Consider the following 23,022-nt stretch of genomic DNA (forward strand, 5'->3'; position numbering starts at 1 on the left):
GGGACATTTTTTAAGTCACTTTTTTTTTAGATATTACGTACTTTAGGAACAATGAACAGATGTATACGTAGAAAATAATGTTTAAGCAGGTTTATTAGAAATATAAAATAAAAAACAACTATTATCAAGCCTTAAATACTTCTACTGTTGAATGAAGGAAATAGGATGAAAAAATAGTTTTATTATACATGTACTATACTGGCTTCTACATTGGCAACTGAAGTAGTATATGTTGTTGTTTTTTTTAGAAACATCCTTATCTTTAAAGAATTCATACTCAAAAACAATCCACTGTAACCAGACCATCTGACCACGTACAGGGTAAAAATATTTTTTTTTTATCTTAAAGTGTATTAAAATAAGCTTGAATTGAAATTCTTTAGCATAATTAACCTCATTAGCTTATTAACATTCTAATAACATTTTTGTATTTCCTGTAATAAACAGTACATTTCAAATAAATTACTCAATAACTGCATAAAGCACCAACAACACATCTCAGTTTACATACAGTACCAATGCTGTTTTATATTTAGAGATAACTACTTGCTATTCCAGAAATACAGTTATGAAAATTTAGAACAAAGCTTCAAGATGTTTCATATAATTCAAGAATGACTAAGGATTACACTGGAGTGCTCTGACTGACTATATAATGGGCATTTAAAGAAAGCTTTAGCTTCTGAATTGAGAACAGAGATTAAAAAGAATATGAAAACCAATCTTTAATCTACAGAGCAACAATTGTAAATTCACTGAACTGTTAGCTAGATAAGTAATAACTGAGTTGTATGAGTAATTGTATGTCTATTAAAAAATACTGTGTGGTACTTGATAAAACATCTTTCCCCAGTACTCAATGTATGTTTTTATCTCTTTTTTACTGTTTGTAATACACTTAAATATATTATAAAACAAAGTTTGGTGAGACAGAAATACTAAGTTGTTTTTTATATTTTATTGTGAAGAAAATCTTTCTTTTTAAAGTGTGTTTTTAAATGAAATTGTTTTCACTTAAATTGAACTGCTTCTCTGGAATACAGCTACAATATTTTACTTTGCAACTGATTTCAGAAATGGACAGATTTTTCTGATGCTTTATTTTCATATACAAGATCCATAACCCTGCATTACACATTGCAAGAGAACACAAAAAAACAATGTATTGATTTTCTTGCTGCTTATGTTGAGGTTATAAATAGAAAGTACTGAAAAGACAGGCTGACTTACTGTAGTTAGCACAAGACAATTGTCTGTAATATCGGTGCTTGCCTGACATATGCTTGGAAACAACTCGATTGCTCAGACTCACAGATGACTAAACTATAGATTAAAGCTAAAATCTAATCAGTTTTGGAATTAAGGAACCAAATGCAACCAAAATGATTTACAGCAATAGATTAAAATGTCCCTCTAAGGCCATGACATTAGAGATACTTCAATCATGTTACACCAGAAATAAAAAAAGGTACACAAGATTTTGGCTGTGGAGCTTTCTTTTGGAATGAACCTTTACCCTTTTCTTTGCAGCCTATGCATGCTGATGTGGCCTGAATGTCTTGCATGTCAAGTTTTAATACAACGTTTTGATTGAACTGAAAAGAGCTGTTTAATCCTAGGGTTAGTGTGTCAGAAGATTTCTGAGACAGTTCACTAACAACATGAATCTCAGTTTCTGAGATTTCTGAGATTCTGAAAAAGAGCCAGGATTGGGCCCTCATATGGAAAAAATATCAAAAACATCTAGTGTAACTTCAAAAAACCTTTAAAATCATGTTGGAAGAACTTTTGAGGAAATCATCAATTAGATTATTTATTATTATCTTGCTTTATTAGTAATGTCAAAGTTACAGGAATACAGTTTTGAAAGGAGCAAGAGGTGTTACACTAAATCAATGCTTTTAAATGCTTTAACTCTTAAATAAAAACACCTCATCCAAAAAACGCAATAAAATGATTGAATGAAAAAGATTTTTCATATATTAAAATGTTTATACTTAAACTACTGTCAGTGCCTGCAATATTATTTATACAAATGCAGTATATTTCCATTTCAAATAATCTATGAAAATGCTTTGTTTTATACACCTCAGGGCAAACATAAAGGAAAGATTATGTTTTGTTTGAATTATTTTTATTAAACAGCTTCGCATATCTGCAGCCGGTATTTTTTAAACACTGCATACTTATTTTGTATTTAACTGTTTATATAACAAGGATGTTCAAATACTATTGTTCACAAAAACATGAGGGGATTACAGAGTGCTTAACGAACAACCAACATAAAATGCAGCTGTAATTTATAGCATCAATACATCATTTTACCCACAACAATGCATTAGTAAAAATCTACAAGTTTCCGGCTACCTTTATTTATATATAATCAGCCACTTACCATAGAATTGACAGACCTGGCATCTTCTTCATAATTAACAACAGGAGGTGGTTCTTTGCCTTCATTTTCCTGCATCTTCTGATCCAGTAACTCTTTCTGTGCAGTCAATTTGGCCTCAGTGCATCTCAGCAGTTGAACTGTCTGTTTTAACTCTTCTAATGATTGTTTTTGACTAAGCAGCAATACAATACTAAAAAAAGGACAAGAAAGGGGACAAGATACAGTACACTGTACTGCTAAAACATGGCTACAAATACATGGCGGCTCATATCAATACTTAAAAGGATTTTATGAAAACACAAAAATTGGTAAAAAAGTGAAAACAATTTTCTTGAATATTACTAAAGAAATCAATCCTCCCAATCTTTTCTCAAAAGCACTAAGCATTGCATAGCTTTCAACACTTAAATTATAAGGTTATTAGAGATTATTCTTATTTTAAAAGAGTTTCTGTGAATAAAGACAAAGGTTTTGCAACCGTGTCCAAACATGGCAGAAGGGAAAAAGGTTTTGAGGCTATATTCCTTTACAAAAACCTACTCAAGACACTTCATTTTAAAATTTGTGACTTACAAACAAATATGTTTATCCCTAATTTGATCCATTATTGCAATATGCTATTGAATCATTTTGATTGTTAAGGACAGTTGTGTGATGGGTTTAACTACTGGGTAGATAATGCCAGTAGACATGAAAGAAAAAAATCTGAGCAAATTCTCAAATTGAAAGTGCTTCCTCAAAATTAATGATAGAATAGGAAGGCAAACACGACAAAAAAGATCAAAACCTGATGGTCATCTTGCTTTTGTGTCAGATTGATTGTTTCCAAAGGAAACAGCAGAACAAATAATATTTCAGTTTTTATTTTATCAGGCTTTAAAGAAACAATGTTTCCACATGAATAGGAGGAAAATATAGTTGGAAGATAGAATTTTATAACCTTTCACCGCTAGGTGGCATTGAACACCAACCTGTGAAAACTACATACATACACACAAATCCTGTATGAACAACTGTCATTCATTACACTGTGTCAAGGATGAGATTCAAGAACAGAGATGCATCTGAACAGGTTTCCTTTCGACATCTTCATCCTTTATTTCTTATTTGTGTCATGCATTATGTTTTTTTCTTTTAAATCTAATGCACATATCAAACAATAAACTGCATGACTTGGGGAGAATTTCCAAATAAGGTCTACTCATGTGTCTCCAAATGGCAGGAATGTGATGGAAAAACAGAGAGAGGCTCAGCTCCTTGAAAACCATTTATGGAATGAAACTATCATCACAGGCCAGTGCATTTAATCCTGTCCAAGGGACTAAATAAAATGGGGGCACTTTGAATACTGCATATTTCACTTTGTCATATTTACCTTTCTCCTCTTTGATATCATTACCTACAAATCAATGAATAAAGACATACAGACATACAGACATACAGACCAGATTATTTAATTTCATTATATATCAAAACATGGATATCGATGCACAATACATACTCTGACTTCTTTTCACACGATTTGGCAGATTCCTCAATTTTCTTCTCAAAGTCCTGCATCAGTTCTTCTTTGCTCTGAAGGGTCTGCTGAGTTAGGGTCAGTTCCTCTGCTGTTGATTTCAGTCTGGTTACATGGAAAGGAGGCAATAATAATTGTAAACTAACTGTAAATGCATGTTACTTGTATGGGTATCCACAAATTGTAAAGCTGTTCTTTTAAATTCAAGTATTACTGCTGATTTAAAAAGCCTGATAATGGAACATTTAAAAAGCACTGTTTGTTTTATCTTTAAAAATCAATGTAAATTTAATGAATTATTAAGGACACGATACACTATTATTATTATATAATTCATTGACAATTATAATAATAATGTGACACATCTTCAGAAACTGGTGTAGACAACAGGAGTAATCATAACCGTTACTTCTGAATACTACATTTAACACTTACACTGCTTGTAAACTGTCAGCTGTCAAATTATTCCATAAAATCTCATTTGCTTGTAGGTTCTCAGTTTCCTCCAGCAAGGAAACATCAAATTCTACACATGGCTGCTTGATTTCTGGTGATCTGTTAAAAGACATTTCCAGTGACATGTTTATTCTAAACCTTTTTTTTGCACACCGCAATACAATGAAAACACACGCAATTCACAATATAGCTGCTATATAGAAAAAAAATAAAAATGCAGTGAATATATTTAATATGTATTATGATCTTTGCATAACAAACTGTTTTGAAGTGACAGAATGTAGCAGCAACATCAATCACATATCATACCTGTGAACTTCTATAAAATGCTCATACTCTGAAGCAGGGTCAATCTGTTCAATGGATGTGTAAATTTCTTTATGAACCTTAACTATTTCATCAGATAAAAGACTGGTGATTTCACTGTATTCTTCCAAAATTCCCTTCCTGAAAAAAAGAACAAACCATGACTCAGAACATATTCCAACACATACAGTAAGAATATCTCAGGTAACCATGGCACATGCAACAAGTCTAATAAGCCACAAAGAAATGAAGTTAAAAATTATTTTAAAATATGCTTGAATGTTCTGCAATTCTCTACAACATGCTACCCAATGAAAGCTCTTCGATTTAGAAAAAAAATTACTAGGTTTATTGCATTATTTTTAGAGGGGCTAGCCTATTGTTTTCACAGGAAAGCTCACAATCCATGCCACTGATAACATTTTTTCACACTTGTAAAGGCTTTTCACAGTGTAAAGTCAAATATTGTGGACTAATGGTGTTTGCTAAGAAAGCAGAGTTAGATATTCACTCATTTCAGCAATTAAGGAAAGAGGAATATGGATTTTTTTTTTAAGAATTAGCAATTCTTGCAAGGCAGTGCGACTTGGGTAGAATTTGATATGAGCTGTGCTACCTGAAGCCTATCTATGGCGCAATTACAGGACAAGATAGCTAAGACGTTTATTAATCATTCTGAGGAATGAGGAATTGACATCATAAAAATATTTTCTGTGAAGACTGATAGTGCCTCCTCAATGGCTGGGAAACAAGATCATTTGTGAAGATCATTGCAGATCACACTGGCCACCTCATGGTACATTTTCATTGTATTATCCTTTAGGAAAATCCTTCAGCCACAATTTGGATAATCTTAATAATGTTATAACTAAAGTGGTGAAAATAGTGAATTCTCTTGCTGCTCGATCTCCCTTGAAGCACAGGCAGTTTCATAATCTGCTACGAACGTGAGATCTGAGATTCCATCAGCAAGAGGAAACAAGAGCTAGGTCCACTCAATGGTAAGATGTGCATATTATCCATTTAAAATCGTAGTATATTTTAATACTTCTTTTATTAATCAAACTGTATCTAAAAAGTACTGACGTTAAAATGTGGCATGAAAATCCACTGATCCACTTTATGCCACTTTTAAGCATGCGCTAGGCATACCCCTTCTGAAAGGTGGCCGACCCCTGGTCTAAATAATGTCCCTGATAAATAATATAGCAGAATGTAGAGCCCTTATAAAATGCGAGCTTTTAAATTAATAATTTTTTATCAACTAAAAATCTCTCATCAGAGTTTTTTAAGGATTGGAAACTTAAAAAAGGGTCCTTAACAAGAGCACTTTATTCCTAATAACCATTCAATAGTATGGATACAACTTGACTTCAGAAAAAAACAAGAAAAAATAACTAATGAAAATTCCTTTAAAGACATTTGTGAAAAAGTACTTTTTTTCTTTCTTTGGTAGCTGAGTATTTCTGTAAGTACTTACAAAGGAGGACTAGGAAGTGACAGGTTCTCTTAGCTTCAGTTTTCATGTTGTGTGACAAGGTAATGGAATTAAAAGAGACCTTCTCATGTAAGAATACTCAAAGATAAAAAAGAAGAAATGAAACAAGACAGATGTCTCATTCTGTGACAAAGTTTGACTGTATTTTTTATGAGGATGAGTTTGGAAATGTGCTACAAAGTACTAAATAACAGCTCAAAATAAAGCAAGAAATGTTAAGGAAAAAAAGACAGCATCTACATTAATCAGCATTAATCTATCATTTCTAATCACGCTGTATACTGAAGGGACGTCCAGTAAGATTAAGTTTATCTGCTGATCCGTCTCAGTAGACCTGCCATCTGTTTCAACTCCTCCCATCTGGCAGACTTTACAGATCTATAAAGGCTAAGACTAGCCATTTTAGGAATATGTTTTATACTACAGCAATATAAATACTGTCAAATGAGAAATTGCATCTATCAGCCTCTAAATGTCTAGATGTATGTACATTTTTCTACACAGTAAAATCATGTCGGTAGATGAGTGCAGTCCCTAAGGAAGTGGGTAAATTTATAGTAGTTTTATTAATGTAATGTTTGTCTAAGAGTCTATGTTTATCAGCTATGGGTCCAATGTCTTGTGCTCTCAAAGTAAACCGGAAAACAGAGTGTGAGAATGGAACCTTGATTTTTATTTTTGCTGGTTCTCAATGCATGTGTAGCATTCCTGTGTTTTGTCATGTACAACATAGCTGTAATAAAGCTTTGAAGAGTTTTGAAACCATCTCAGATATGTTCATTTTACTGCACAAAACTAGCACTCTTTCATACAATTAATTCTGAACACATGCAACATTATGACATTATATATAAAATAGCAAAAGATTTCAATTTATTTTTTTAATTCCTACTTCTGAGTTGAAGACATATACATGTACTCTAATACATTTTTCATAACACTTGAGTTATATTTTAAAACCAATTCTAAAAAAAATAAGAAATATTTCACAAATAAGAATAATATTTCTACCACTTAACACACATTCACACATCTACAGGAAAAGGTCTAAACTGGAAATGCAATTAAAACGGGTTTTCAGTCTGGTGAAGGCAGCTACCACATGCATGGGTTATTGAAGTTTATTTCACGAATTTGTAATGTGGTGTAGACCTTCTGGGTAGCTTGGCATGTTCATATAGTGGTTAGTCTTCTGCTTTTAGACCGCAGCAACCCCTGTTTGAGTCCGGCTCACAGCAGACCAATTTAGTTACTTCCCATGTTGTAGTGGCTGAAACCATGGCCTCTTTCAACAAAGGGCAAGATGACAGGGATGGAGAACGGGCCCATCTCCATCTGTAACCTTTTCATGTTGGAATGTTAATGTGAATGTTAACGACAGTTGAGCTTTGAATACATTGTTTTCTTTTTTATTTTCATTTGGTCAGTTGAGGATGTATATGCTCAAAGTGAACTGCAGTTCTAAAATGCTCTAAAAGTAAAGACAATCTAATAGCTTCCATTTTGGGTAATGTATGACATAAAGCTGTAATTTAAAGGAAATTTAAGGAAATAAAAAGAACAAGTTATAATGATCCTAAGGAATTTAAACATAAAATAGCATAAGACCTTGTGTATTTTTTAAAAATTAGCAAAAGAAGATTTCTATTTTAACACATAGCATCAAAATGCAAATAAATGTGATTTAAGAAGCTACTGAGGAACTCATTCTTCCTACTTATGAACCACCTGGAGAATGGCTAGAAACAGCTTGCCACTGTTTTACTTATTTAACCTGTGGTCTAACTTTACCTGATCCAGTTCTTTAACTTCTCCATTTTCATGCAAATAATTTCATTTGGACGTACAAGCATTTTAGAATAGTATATTACGCTAAAACCGAGAAATCCCCAGATTTATTACAGGATAAGTACCTGAATCAACCTATTATCTCCAAGTTAATGCTAATATTGGTTCTAAATAGAATGTAATAACCCTAACAGAATGTCAGCACTGTGGTGTTCTGAAATAGATAATTCAAACAATGGTATTTTGTATGAACTATGGCTTTAATATTAAACCATTTTGTAACAAAATTAAAATCTGGGTGGAAAATAACCAAATGAGTAGGCCTCTATTTAGGCCTGTATTTTTCCAAAATAAAAATCTACACATTTCCTTACACATGACCTAAAAACTATAACACTATCAATACAGTAATTTTCAATTTCTCATCAGAGATTTAAGAAACAGATCTCCAGATACAAGTATAGGGTGAATGATCATATTTCACACCTTATTCATTTGCAAAATAGAGTATGAAACTTCTGTGTTGGACCAATGCCTTCTAATAAATTATAAAATAATGGCCATAGATCTTCTTCTCAAACTTCAGAACCATAATGCTGTTCTTCAAGAACTAAATACTATAGTTCAGACTTATGCTGGTACAGTGCAGACTAGTTCTCTATTTTATAGTTCAAGCTTCATAGCCCGCTTTTCATTACTACTGTTGTTTTCATTACATGCTCATGGAGTAGGTATATTATTATTATTAACCTCCCTATTTTTAATGCAACCCAAATATTATATTCCTATAGCAGTTCAGGTGGGTAGCTGCGTCAGCATGCATGTGACACCTAAAGAAGGCTCCACGGCTGAAACGTTGTGTTTTCTTTCTTCTTTTTTTCAGCGTTGAATAAACCTATTACTTGTTCCATTATATTCCTATGTTTCTCTGATGCACTTAAGCTTATTATTAATGTGACTGCCACAGAAAGCACTTCTACAGTATATAAGAAATGCTGTGACCCAGTTGCTGTTGATTTGGATTTTGATTAGATTAAGAACATTTATTTAATCACCAGCCTTTCTTCTTTAATGCCAGTTTACTAACAAGCAGCTAATGCAGAGAACCCCCCTCCCCCTTAAATACTGAGTAACTTTTTAAAGTGAATATTTTAACCACAACTTGAATGTTCAAACTGAATATTGTTAATGGTAGAAAGATAAATGTTAGCCAAAACTGGAAACAAAATAAAAAATAAAAATATGTGGAATGCATAAGTATTCATCCTCCAGGCACATATTCGAACTGAGAGACTTTTTTTGGAAAAGCCTCTACCAACTTTGCATGTCAAGATGGTGCACTTTATGTGCGTTCTTCTCTTAAAACTTACTCGAATTCTGTCAAACTGGTTGGAGACAGCAAGGTTCAAGTCTTACCACATATTTTCTATAACAATTAAATCAGAACCTTGACTGAGTCACTCTAGAACATTCCCTTTCTTTTTGTTAAGCCACTCTAGTGTAGCTTTAGCCTTATACTTTGGGTCATTGTCCTACCGGAGGATGAATTTTCATTGTAGTTCAAGGTCTTGGATTTTGGATTTAAAGATATTCATCTTCCCCTCATTCCTGACAAGCTTCCCAGTCCCTGCCAATGAGAAGCAGTACCACAAAAAAAATGCTGCCAGCACCCCTGCATATTGATTTGTTTGATGCACTATATTGGTTTTGTGCCATAAGTAGAGCTTTACATTTAGATCAAAAGCTTCTCCTTCTGTCCCGGTAGCAACATTGTTGACTTTACCAAGTGGCCAATTAACTTACCAGTAAGATCTGGACTGTAAAAGGAAACCAGAGCACATAGGAAACCCAAGTGAATACAGAAAGAGCATACACACTCCACATAGACAACACCCAAGGAATTGAAACCAAGGCTCCAGTGCTGCAAGGCAGCAATGCTAACCATCCTGCCTCTTCCTCTTTCAATTTAATGTAAGGTAAGTAACCATAAGATACCAGCAGTGGAGGTAACCAAAATCCCGGAAATGGTCAATTCCCTCACAACTTATAGAAAGATATGGAATTAACGATATACATTTGGAGTACCAACAACATCATCTATACTGATGGAAAAAAGAAATGTAACATTTTCTGGAATGAGAATACTATAGTTATAGAACAAAAAGTTTTCAATTTGTTTTAAGCCCTCTGACCAGCAATACAGCTTGTGCCATGAGCCATTGCAACTTGGCAATCACATGAAAGCTCGTTAGATGCATAATTCCATAATGCCTTGAATGTCACCAGAAGCAAGGGAGATGGCCATTGGCATGCTGCAGGCAGGCATGTCATGTGCCAGTGTTGCCAGACACTATGGAGTAAGCCGCTCCACTGTGTCCCGACTACAGAGAAAGTTTCAGCAAGCTGGCAGGACAGATGACCGTCTAAGATCCGGTCGCCCTCGAGTGACCACATCAGTGGTATCAGGTCCTCTTCACAGATGAGTCACTCTTCTGCCTGTTCCACGCAGACAGGAGGGCCAGAGTGTGGAGGAGGAGGTGTTGCGTTTTTTTTGCCATCAGCATATATTTGATTAATTTAGGTATCACCCAAATGTCCAATATTATCAGGATCTCACATGGATCAATTTGGATGCTTGATTATCTTAAAATTAATAGAACATACTAGTGTCACTCAGAACAGATATACTACAAAAAATCAGATTTTAAGAAATCATATTTGAAACTTTGGGGATTCAACAAATTCCCACAGAAATGGAATATGTTTATTTACCCGCCAATATACTGCTTTTTTAGCTCATGCATAAACTTCTATTCATAAGCCCCCATCAGGATGGATAAATAATGTGGTAGTCATGCAGTACTGGGAGATTAACAGTGATAGAAAATGACTGTAAGTGTGAAGTAGTCAACAGAAACTAAGTGTTACATCTTTAGTCTTACTCCATACCATACCTTAATACCAAAAGTAAGGACACTTTCTATACTTTCTATAAGTAGGGACACTTAACATTGTTTAAACCTCTCTAAAATGTCTTGCCTCACTCCAAACCCTTTCAACTTCCTAATCAAATACATGCGCAGACTGGGGTTCTTTAATGCAATAGTTATATTCTTCAGTTATTCATCTATTGCTGTTCTCAGGTATTTTGAAACACTGAACAACCTCCAGGCTGATTAATAAGGGAGAGAGTATGAAAATATAATTTATTACTATCGCAATTAGCCAGTTCTTTGGTGTTATCAACATTAATATGAAGCATGCTTGACTGATGCCACCTTTCCAGTTTACTTATCTGTTCAAGGTAATGTTCCTTCCCTTCTCTATCATCCCCAGTAAACAATCCTACTAGGGCCAAATCACATGCATATTTTAACAGATTAACATCAATTCCCCACAGCCCTGCATTTTCATTTCATTAGTGTAAACACATTCCCAAACAATGCCTAAAAAGTGTCACTTTACCTTACCACAAAATCATAATTTCTTTCATTTTTGAAAACTTTGAAAAAATGAACTGACAGAAGTTACACAATAACTCTTCTATATCAGGAAGCCTTTCAACACCAAACAGAAATATCTGGAGGTGAATAAAGGGGACTAGGTACAGTTCAACCAAATACCTCAGTGCTTTTCAAAAAATGTTAACACTGGAGATTTGCTATGAAAGATAAGCAAAGGCTTGTCCTCTTATAGGCAATATTTCACAACATACAAACAGAAAGAAAAGAGACAAATGCAACAGCAAAATTAATAACAAATGGATAGACTACAGTGGCAAACATTATCCTTTAAACCAAGGGTATCTTAGAATTTTGTTCTGTTCTTTCTGAAACATACACAATTGTCCTGTCCTAGAAAATAAGCTGGCTTCTATAATGATCCAGTAACACGGAAACCAACACTAATTTCTCAAGCAACACTGTCAGTTCTGCATGGTATAGCTTTTTTTTCTTTGCTTCCTTGTTCATCTCAACAGTAAAAAGTGTTTTGTCTCTTAAGCTGAAGCCTCCGTTTTGTATCATGATTGCCAAAATTAGCATTTAATACTATGGGCTAACAAAACCAAATTGCAAAAATCCTTTTCTGACAACAACCTAGTTTTGTCAGTCACGTTTTATTTGTTTCATTACCATTGGAAATTAAAACTAAACCTAAATTGTACAATACCTCATTGACATAACAATGGACCCACTGAGCATCAAAAGAAACGTTATAAAATTATAAATGTTATTTATAATTACAATGTATTACACTCTCCTAGACAGGTCTCTCCGGATAATTACACTTGGACCTCCCATTCGCTCTTGGTGACAGGTCATGACATATAATCTCCCAGATCAGCCTATCATTGACAGTTTGTGTTAGGCTGGTAATATCTTGCCATGTTAGAAATTACTGGCTATTAACACTCCAGACAGAGATCAAGCGTGTGTGCTCTTGATACAGCCACCCACATACCTATGTCATGAAGCTGTTATTCTCTTCATAAGAGAGTTGGTAATTTTCTATGTGGTTCTTAGTGTTCACAAGGATTGACATTCAACAGGTCAAATGAGTTTTTTTTTTTCTGTCAGTCAAAGCTATTTACATTACCCTTTTTTTTAGAAATCCCTTTCAGGGTATGCTAATATAGGACAAAGGGCGTGTTGACAGTACTGTCCGCTGCCACAGTAATGCAACCACCAGGCCAATAAATCCTATAAATTAATCAGGAAAAGATTACAATGTAACAGCACCTGCCTTAACCACCATGGCAAAACAGGTGGTAGGTTTTATTAGTTATCCCCATATAAATGTGTGCTCACCAGTCTTGTGATATCACATGACACATTCTGCCTCAGTGCTTTCACAGTAGTGTATTGCATCTTCTTCAGTATGACAACAGTTGTACAGAATGGTGATTTGCACATACGTTTCTTATGATTTGTGAATAATCACCTGTTTTTAAATGACAATTTATAGATAGCATTTCATTTTTATTAGCTATTTAGTGCACAAAGTAACAAACATATCCCTGGATTAAGATTAAATAGTTTAGCATCACCATCTCTGCAAATGTACTTGCAATACACCATTTTGCACAGTATAAATCATGTCTGTACTTGATTTTGTCAAAATAAAAAGCATGCATTCCACAATCTTTTTTTCAGCCTGCCAGGAGCCACTGCCAGAACCAGTGGCCTTCATTTACCACACATCACATAGCTTAAAACAGCCATTAACTCTTGCAAAAAGTTGCATTTCCAAGACATATATTTATTTAGATGGGCCAATCAATGGCACATTACCTAAATATTTATGTAAACACGTATTTGATCAATGCTTTTTTTTTTAAATGTCCCACCACAACACAATCACACATACCACTGCTGTGTTCGGTTGGTCGAAAAACCCCAAAGACCCATCCAAGCAATTAAGGCACACATTTCACAAAAACTAAACAAAAAAATTCACAGTTCATTCACAACTTCACCCACAGGAAATTTAAAAAAAAAGCTCACTAGTACTTCTCAGCATAAGGCTCCAGGTCTCAAAAACCAGCATGTGGCATGTGGCCCTGAAGACACCTCGAGTCTACTAGTTGAAAAGGTGGACAAATCAAACCTGAAATCACTGGAAAGGACACTGACTGCTTCCATTACTCCTCTATGCATAGCATAACACAATGTATTTTGTTTTTTAAGAGTGTATTCCAATGCGTGTGTGTGAACTGGAGGAACATAAAGACTCACAGGGCTTTAATCATTTCCTCCTGCATCTTCTGTAAGGAGTCCAGCAGCAGAGGAAGAGTGGTGTCATGGTAGTGCTCTTGGTGCAGCTGTGCTCCCCTCACTGCCAGGACATACTGATTGTGGAGGTTATGCAGTTTCATGGTCACTTTATCATAGCGCTCCCGTGCCTTTTCAGGCTCCTTGCCTAGGTAAAAGACAAAATCAGCAACTTTACAAAAAATGCATGTTCAACTGCACCTGTTCAGACAAAATGGTAGCAATATGCTCTTCAGATGTAAAGTAGTAGCACTCCAGGTAATGGAAATCTGAAAGTGAATTTCACATGCACTTAAATGTGCAAATAAATGCAATCAGATAATACTGTATATCAATCAGTTTGCAACGTATGTGTATGTGACTACATTTCTTTCACATGCAGACGTCTTTGAGCAACTGAAGTAACATAAGGAGTACTATTTAACCACCTTCAAGTGAAATGAATAGTGCATCAAACAGAAATATGTTGTTAAGGTAAGAGCAGTGTTAAGAGTGTACTATTGATCATTATTTGTTTTGTATTTTAATAAATATTAAAATGTTTATTAAAATGCAAACAGCACATTAAAGCTACTTTTTTTAACATTTACTGAGTTATATTTTTGTGCATATAATATACAATGGACACATGATATATAAAGCCAAAGGAAAACCACTTTATCCACAACTGAAGTGCAACACCCTACTGGGTGATGCACAGCGGAAAATGTTACCATCAGCCCACGGCAGACAAGGTGGAGAACGGGAGAAATTACTGTCTCTAACTAAAATCTTTATTATTTAATTTAAATGAACATTGAAACAAAGTTTACAATGAACCGTGGCCATTGGGCCCATCTAGCCGATTTGGTTGCTAGTATCTAAACCAGATGTCTCTTCTAGAACTTTAAAGTTTCTTTAAAGATGCCTGGGTTTCAGCTTCAACAAAAAGGCTAGGTAGCCTAGTCAATATAATCCCACAATGCATAATTATGTGTCGTTTTTCATCCCACGATGCTTTCTGAGTAGAAATTGCCTCCCATTCTCATATTTAAATGCACTTCCATGTAGTTTCCATTTGTAACTTCTAGTTTGTGTTTCACTATTGATACTGAATATATCCACTGCGTCAATGCGTTTGATGACCGGGAATACTTGGATTGATTTGAATTTTATGTCTCACCTGCAATTACATCTGTTTTTAGATGTAGCTGAAGAGCATGCATAAGTATTTACAGGTGCATTTAAATGCACATTGAACCTTAAACTGTGGTTGTGACCTTAAACCAAAAAAGTGTGGTATGAGTAATGAGGCCAGAAGAAATATACAAATGATGCAACTAAACAACATACGTTAAGTAACGTTTCACCTCAGATAAACCAATCAGTTTTAAAATACAAAGAGAACCCATGTGAGTAGCTAATGACAATTTTATTTTATGCATAGTTTTGTCTACTATTAGCAGAAATTATTAAAACAACACCAACTGTTTTTTGATGCCATAGAAATGTGTGGTCAGGCTTACCTGAATTAGCCAAACTAAAGGGGAATAAAAATATGTGCCCAGGAGATCCAGCTTGTCAGAAAATTCCCCGAAAAATATGTTTCTCAAATTCAAACACAAATCTTAGAACTTTGGACAATTTGCTGTTTCAGGGGAAACAGGTGTTCCCCTCTTCAGTTTAAATCTCATGAAATTTAATGATATTATTTTGTTAAATAATAATTGAATTAATTGATATTTTTAAAACATCAACTGAATCCTAAATAAGGAATGCCTAAATTGCCAGTTACAGGTTTTTTGAAGATGAAATACTGAATTGAGATTCCCCATGTTTAATGGACATTTTTTTTAACCCAAACAGTGTCTATTTTATGTTTTTAAGGATTGAAAAGATTAGCATCTCTGACAATCCGAGATCATTTTTAAATCCTTCAGCATCAGAATGCAATGGAGATGGTCCAGTGCCAAGTCCAGCCCTTGTGTCCTGAGGCTGCTGGGGTTCAGACATTCCACTGACTGATATTTTCAGTTTAATATGATCACTGGGCATGAAGAGGGGCCTGTTTTCCCTCAGCAAAAGCACAAAAGTAGCACAGTTTAAAATCTGTAGCACTTTTATCAGGATTTTCTTCATTAGGATGTTCTGCCAAGTGCCAAAGAGAAAAGCCATTAGGTCATATGACTGAATTCTTATGGCACAAAGATCCCATCATTTAAAACAGCAAGGCCAGGCTGATCAAAATGAAACTAACTTTAGGTATTTAAAAACTAAAATACTTCTATCATATTTCTGTTGATCAAATACAATGAAAATTAACTTTTTTTTCTGTGATTTTATAAAAGAGCAGCTTCTACATAGCCTGAAGATACTGTTTAAAATGCACCATACGTTCAAGCAGGTAATGAAGACAGGAAAACAAGCCAAGTGAGGAAATGGTGGTTACTTTATCAGTATTAACAGAAAGCTGTGAGGAATCCTGGGGTTCTGTTAAGATATACTTGTGAAGCTGGGTGTATAAGGAAGAAATAATGAACTAAGCATTCATCAGCTCTCAGTAACCATGGTAGTTGCATACATTTATCTAAAAAATGCAGTACACATGAGTAAAAAGAATAAATTGGTAAACTATTTACAGTATATAATTCATTAGCAAACTACACTAAAAAATAAGTTTCAATGAATTGCACAAATGCCAATAATTTAGGAGCCTTTAAAATGTGTTAATATTATCTAATTAAACTGCAACCGTGTATACTACCACAATGTTGCCTGTACCTTCCACCTTCAGAAAAAAAACTCTCAAAACTGCTTTCAATGAAGTAGTAGTGAAACAGTCTCAGATAATGTTCCAAAACCTTTGGGTCAAACATTAGATGTAATTTTTTAATTCAGCTTTCAGAAGCTCTTTCTACTGGAAATGTTACTTCACATGGCATGTAAAAAAAAACCAGAATGGAGAAATACATACTAAGCCTATAATAACAAATACAAGAGGAATTAGAACTAAAGAGAGGATTATATAATTACAGTTCTCAATGAGACAGATTTGTATTTGGAGATAAACAAACATCTTATGAAAACGCAGCCTGCAAACATGTACATTTACTGTATGTGTAATTTTCCATATACTTCTTAGTCATGGGGGCCACAAGTTAATTAAGAAATACTGTCTCCAAGATCTTCAGGTTGCTTTATGTTTGTAAAAAAACCCAAATTGTTTTCCATAATTTTTCATGCATAGTTAATGTACTATAAAAAATAATTTTGCACCTGAAGATAATGTATAATCGTCCACCTCTTTGTACTACATGCATGCATTTTACTTTTTAGGTAGGTTGAAATGCATCAAGCACTCAAACATGCAACACAGAACACACAGCAAAGGTGGGAGGTCCAATTTTGTTAAATACACACAATAAGCTATTAAAGTAAATTCACATCTTCCAGTTTTAGATAAACACTACAAAGCTCCATACACATGAGCAATATGAGGTCCAGTTTTGACCTTAATCCACTGGACTGAGGGAACTAGGTGGAGAGACATAAAACAATGAGCAGTTGGAAAGAGTTGCTCATTACCCATATTTACACTTAGTTGGCCATGCCGTAGATTTAGCCCTTCTCTCTTGGACTTTAGTTAAAACTGAATTTAACACATTATTACAATATATTATTAATATATAATACAAAATATTATTAATCTATAATTTCATTTCTTTTTAATTCGATATCCTCTCAATTAGAAATCGTCAATTATTTCTTTCTGTCTTTCGTACCAGCAGAAACCCCTGCACTGCACAGGAAGAAAAAGCATGAGGAGACAGACTCCTCTGATCCACCCATCCTCCCAGCCCATTATGGACACCGCAAGTTTGAAAGTGCTTTAAAGCAAGGTCAGTGTCAACTGTAGCAGCAGTGCATCCCTCAATGACATCACTGCAGGCCTGTAGACATCTGGAAAGATATAAAAGTTGCTGTTTCCCAAGAGCCAAGAGAGCCTTGACAATGAATCTACTCCTTGGCAGCTCTCTGCCAGTTGTGCAGTGTTACATTGGGAATCCTGGTAGCACCTGGCAGTAACACAACCAAAATTTAAACGTGTGATATCTGGCTGATAGAGCACGGAGCCTAGAGAGATTGCCTTTCCCCATTGAGCCATTTGAGAGCTTCCTTCTTCATTCTTTTTAATAAATATTAGGAAAGTTAAAGGTACTGTATGCAGATATGCATTGGGGTCCATGAGTACAAGTAATCTAAGTTCTATTATCTGATATTAACACAAATTTGAATATTGGTAGTAGTTTCCAAGACCTACTTACAGATTTGTTAAATATATTTAAATTAAGTTATATTTTAGGTCTGTATAAATAAAGCACAGTGGCACAGCATTGCAGCCTCAGAGTTTCTTGGTTTAGGCTCAAGTGGGTTTACTTCTGTGGTGTGTGTCCTTCTCCCTGCCTTCACCTAGGTTTTTCCCAGATATGTTCCAAAAACATGTCAGCTAGGTTAAACAGGATATTGAAAGGTATCCCCTTCCTCTGTGCTCCACAATGAACTCGTGTCCCATCCAGGAAGACAGCAGTCACCCCACCTTATGCCCTATGCTTCCAAGTTAAGCTCTAGTTTGCCATGACCCTCAATGAGAGTTTTCTGATAATGCATGGATGGATGGATATTTCAATAATTGTAATAATATCAAAAATCATGATGATTACCTATTATGACTAACTTTTACTTAATTCCATCTATATTTTAGATATGATTGGCAATTAGTGTGATAAAAATAAAACTACAAAACGGTTTCTCTTAATTTTTTTCCACTCAAATGTGTTCCTTCTACACCAAAAATTAGAGCAAAGCTACAGTATTTATTTGCTCTCCTGGTTTTGATCCTAATTTTTGGTGTAGAAGGAACTGATTTGAGTGAAAAGATGTAAGTGAAAGTTTTGAAATGTAAATAAAAAATTGCCTGACAAAGAAAGTAATTAGCAAAGAAATACCAACAATGCAACAAGCTAAGACTCTTGCAGATACAGGCAAGGCTTAACATGCAACCAACTGCATCAGCAAGAGTACTCTCTGTTCTGGTTTAGCTGAAGAAAATGACATGTTTTCTTAGAGAAATATCTGAATTTGTAAAAATAATGTTATTAATACCTTCCTCACATTTTCAGGTAAATATTAATATATTCTCCTTTACTGTTTAAACAAGAAAAACCTAAGATGGCACAATTCCAGTTGGAGGTAACTTCAAACATTGTGTTCATGTTCAAACATTTGTTCAAACATTTTGAACTTCATTTCAGGATAGCAATCAATAGCAAGCAATGAATATATAGTGTAACAGTTGTGATAATCAAATGGTTGTCATTACAAACAAAAGGCATGCAAACATGTGACACATCCAGAAATTGTATTGCAAACGCACAATTTTCACAAAGTCAAAATAAAGTTAATTACAAAAAAAGCTCTAAAAACTCACCTGAAGTCTTAAGCTGTTCCTCTGGTTATGTAGAACACAAAGGGTTTAAAAAGGTTTAATGGTGAAAATGAAGAGCATATTCTTAACATATTCAGACACTGGGGTATTAATTCAATTTTTTTATGTTTCATAGGATTTCCAATTACAATATACAGTGATGCTGTATTTGATCCTTTATACAGTACATAAATGTCACTATTTATACCACTAAATATTTTTAGCATTAAACTTTTAGAGGCAAGATAAAATTCCTTCTAAATCACTAATATTCTCACACCAAAAGAACATTAATTAAAATTAAGTTGATATGAATTTGGTTCAGAAGCCGACAAACCCCAATAATGCAATTACAGATTGAATATTGATATTTTAGCTTTAACCAACATAAAACGGAAATATTTCCATAACATATCTGATGGATGATGGTAAACAGAGGCCATGTAGGTGAGGAAATCGCTCCCACCACAATAAACCAAGGCATTGGAGGTGGAATTTGAGGACAACAGATGGGTGTGCCAACAAAAGTAGTGGTCTTGTGGGCCATGTTTATACAGTACCCCAAAGGTCAGTGATGGAAGGATCGAAGGATCTGGGGCCTTTCAGACCTTGACAGGCCTGGTATGAACTCCATGAAAACACCAACGACATATTTTCAAATTTTACTAATCGAAAACAGGCATTCTATTTTTCAGCAGAATTCAAACTGTCCTGTCACATTTCTTCCCCACTCAGTGCAATATCCATTTCACACAGCATTGGTCTATGTTACACTATAATACTACTGATTTTAATTTTAAAAGAACATTTTAAGATCATTTGTAGACATAACAAAGAAAGATATAATAAAACTCGTTAGTAATGTAATGTAGTAAAATTATTACTTTAAAAATAATTATTTTTTTTTCAATGAAAGAACAATTAAAATAATCAAACAACCCTTGAAAATATTCAGCCTGAATGTGTTGTTCTCTGCAGACTCTTCAACCAGCATTCAGGGTCCAGTGCTGCACTAATAAATGATCACAAATAACATACTCTAGGATGATAGATTTGTTTGCTGCTTCTGGGATTTGAATTGGTCCTTTTACCTGTCTAGTAGTTGACAACATTCTGTCCAGACATTAACTCTGGACAGTCATGTGGAGATATGTCTGGAAGTATTGAATTTTTCTTTCAATTTATATAAAAAGTCTTAGCTCACTATATCTTCTTATTTTTCATAAAATTTACTGTTAATTAATTTGTAATGTTGAATGAATACATGACCTTTTCTTAATCACAATTCTTTCACTCTAGTACATAATGATACTCTTAAAACTCTTATCAAATTGTATTAATTATATGTCTCACACCACAATTACTGTATGATTATGTGACTATAAGATTAAGTTTTAGTGAGTTTGTAGCTGTATTACAATCCTAAGGTGCTGACTAAAAATGGACCATTTTAGCAATAATAATAAGTTACAAAGATATTAGTTTCAGCACAAAGCTAAGTTTGTAAATTGTGGATGTGGATGAATGATTAAGAACAGAGTCAAGTAAACAAAAAAGCAAACAATGGGGAAAAAAACATTACCTTTTGCAATGGCTTCTTTATACTTCTCTTTTGCACAACTGGCATCTTTTGTTAATTGTCGATAAGTGCCTTTTAATTTTTCCAGGTCACTCTTTGTTACCTAAAGGAAGAGAGAGTGAATACAAAGACTGCAGAAACAACTTTCAAAGGCTAGGTGTTGGTGAATATTTTACTTGTGTCAACAAATTAAATTATCACTTGAGGACATGTTACATTTGGTTTGACATTTTTCTCTCTGAAACAAAAGAACTTGTTTCACTTAGTACCTATATTAATTTTCTGAAGTTAAACAAACTGCAGACAGGAGTGTCAAACTGCAAGAAAACAAGATGTACGTAATAATATGTATGTAAAGCAGTTTTTTTTTATATTTAACACAATAAATAAGAAATAACTAGATGGAGTTTATAGCATAATTAAAAATAAATGTAAGTACCGAATGCATACTGAACATAAAAACATAACTTTAACAAATAACAAAAGAGTCAGTAGAAAGAAAACCTTTTGTATATCAGAGGCACCAAGATAAACAGGATATAGGTACATTTATTCTGCGAAGTGTGATAACATGTTCACACCATTTGTCTTCAATGGAATTGATCACCAGAGGATCAGGCTAGTAGCTTGTAGCCACAACTGAAAGCAATAGAAACTGAATATGTGTGGCTCATGCTTTGCACCAGGTAGCAAACTCTGTCTTGTGGCATTCTGTTTTACTCCTCTTGCAAAGCCTGAGCAAGTATGTGCCTGTTCACCTGTCTCAAAGTACTAGATGTCACGTCATCCCAGCTTATCCCACAAATGTTTAATGGGGTTTCAGGTCTAGGAACAAGGCATCCATGGCCTGGTGTGTTCTCATCATGCAAAACAGCCATTATTACATGAACAACACTAGAACACTTAAATAACATGACTGGCACAACTGCTGCCATTATTACTTATTGTCGAGGCTGAGAAACAAAAATTTTTTTTAATCAAGAATCTCTACAATTGCTGCCTCACTACATGCAGCTACAGGTGTGAGAATCTGAATTACAAGTCCTTCAGCTGCAATATCTTCACTTTGGATCCATATCTAGATACATCCATTTGTCCTGGCCAACTCCCTAAACCCGCTATTTTTATTGGGACTTTCCAATAACACCTTTTCTATACAGAGATGATTAAATTTATTAGCTCACATTATCATGGTATATATAGTATTGTTTAGATATTATTGTGCTTTGAACTGAATTCTTCATGTATGGTAATGTAAGTGTCACCCAGGGTCTTTCTAAAACGTAATTCTACATTCTTCAAAACATTTGCACAGCTTCTTAAAATAGAATATTTGTACCACTCTGACAGATGGCAAATGATCATCAGGTGATCAGTGTAATGGTCTCAAAATTGACTGGAATAAAAAGGAGAAAATTAAATGTTAATACATCACCTTGTTTAGCTCTGATTCGATTTGCTGGTGGATGCTGTGATAACTCTTCTTTACTTGCTGTTTATCCTTTATCATCATAGTAAGTCTATGAAGAGGGCCAGAGTTAAGATCCTCAGCATGCAACTTCATTATTTTGCTTAGCTGTTCTGTCTGCTGTACCATATGTGTCCAAGACTGCAAAAGGGAAAGAAAGGAAAATTCAATCCACACCTCTCACTACAAAACAATTGTCAGTCAATTACTGAAGCTGTTTTACAGCAAATGTTGTTCTAGCAGCTCTGTACACATTACCGAAAATGTGCTCTCATTTTGACAAAACGTCAACACAATTTGCTGACCACAGGTTTTTGCTAACATACTGCATTCCTTAACATGTAAACTTGATTAAAACTTGAATAATCAAAAGTCTGAGAGATATTTGCATTGGTTAGCAAAAAAAACCAAAACAAAATGTTTTGTTGCATGAACTGGTGCCTGAACTGCATAAAGTGAACAAAAATTAAAACGCAACTATTATATAAATGGAAAGGCCCTGTTGATAAACCAAAAGAGATTTAAAAAAAGACAAACGAATGGCCAAAAAGAGGCCGTGCACTCAGAAAGCAGGGAACCACAGGCAGAGTAAAGAAAGCCAAGTGTAAGCCCCCAGCAACGATCTTTCAATCAACCTTAGCATCAGGTAGTTTAGAAAAGTAAGAACAGCATTGAGGACAGATTTTTCAACACCCATTCTAAAATTTTCTTTTAGCACTTCCATTCACTCAAAATGAACATGTATAGTTTGTAACTCAAGACTGCAGAACATACATAA

The 23,022-nt window shown here is 34.4% G+C and overlaps 1 protein-coding gene across 2 annotated transcripts in view; it reads right to left on the reverse strand.

Annotated features, from left to right (window-relative positions):
* The window catches only part of fer (fer (fps/fes related) tyrosine kinase), a 130,308-nt gene that overhangs the window by 78,646 nt on the left and 28,640 nt on the right, over positions 1-23,022 (reverse strand). For both annotated transcript variants that reach the window (XM_088911990.1, XM_088911989.1), the window contains 7 exons: positions 22,212-22,385; positions 20,780-20,879; positions 13,698-13,881; positions 4,680-4,817; positions 4,350-4,469; positions 3,897-4,019; positions 2,396-2,585 (listed from right to left, as the gene is read on the reverse strand). In XM_088911990.1, coding sequence (XP_088768116.1) covers positions 2,396-2,585; positions 3,897-4,019; positions 4,350-4,469; positions 4,680-4,817; positions 13,698-13,881; positions 20,780-20,879; positions 22,212-22,385 — 1,029 coding nt within the window. The remainder of the gene's footprint in view (positions 1-2,395; positions 2,586-3,896; positions 4,020-4,349; positions 4,470-4,679; positions 4,818-13,697; positions 13,882-20,779; positions 20,880-22,211; positions 22,386-23,022) is intronic.

The sequence above is a fragment of the Atractosteus spatula genome, chromosome 3, assembly GCF_055471065.1.
Source record: "Atractosteus spatula isolate fAtrSpa1 chromosome 3, fAtrSpa1.hap1, whole genome shotgun sequence".
Classification (NCBI taxonomy): Eukaryota; Metazoa; Chordata; class Actinopteri; order Semionotiformes; family Lepisosteidae; genus Atractosteus; species Atractosteus spatula.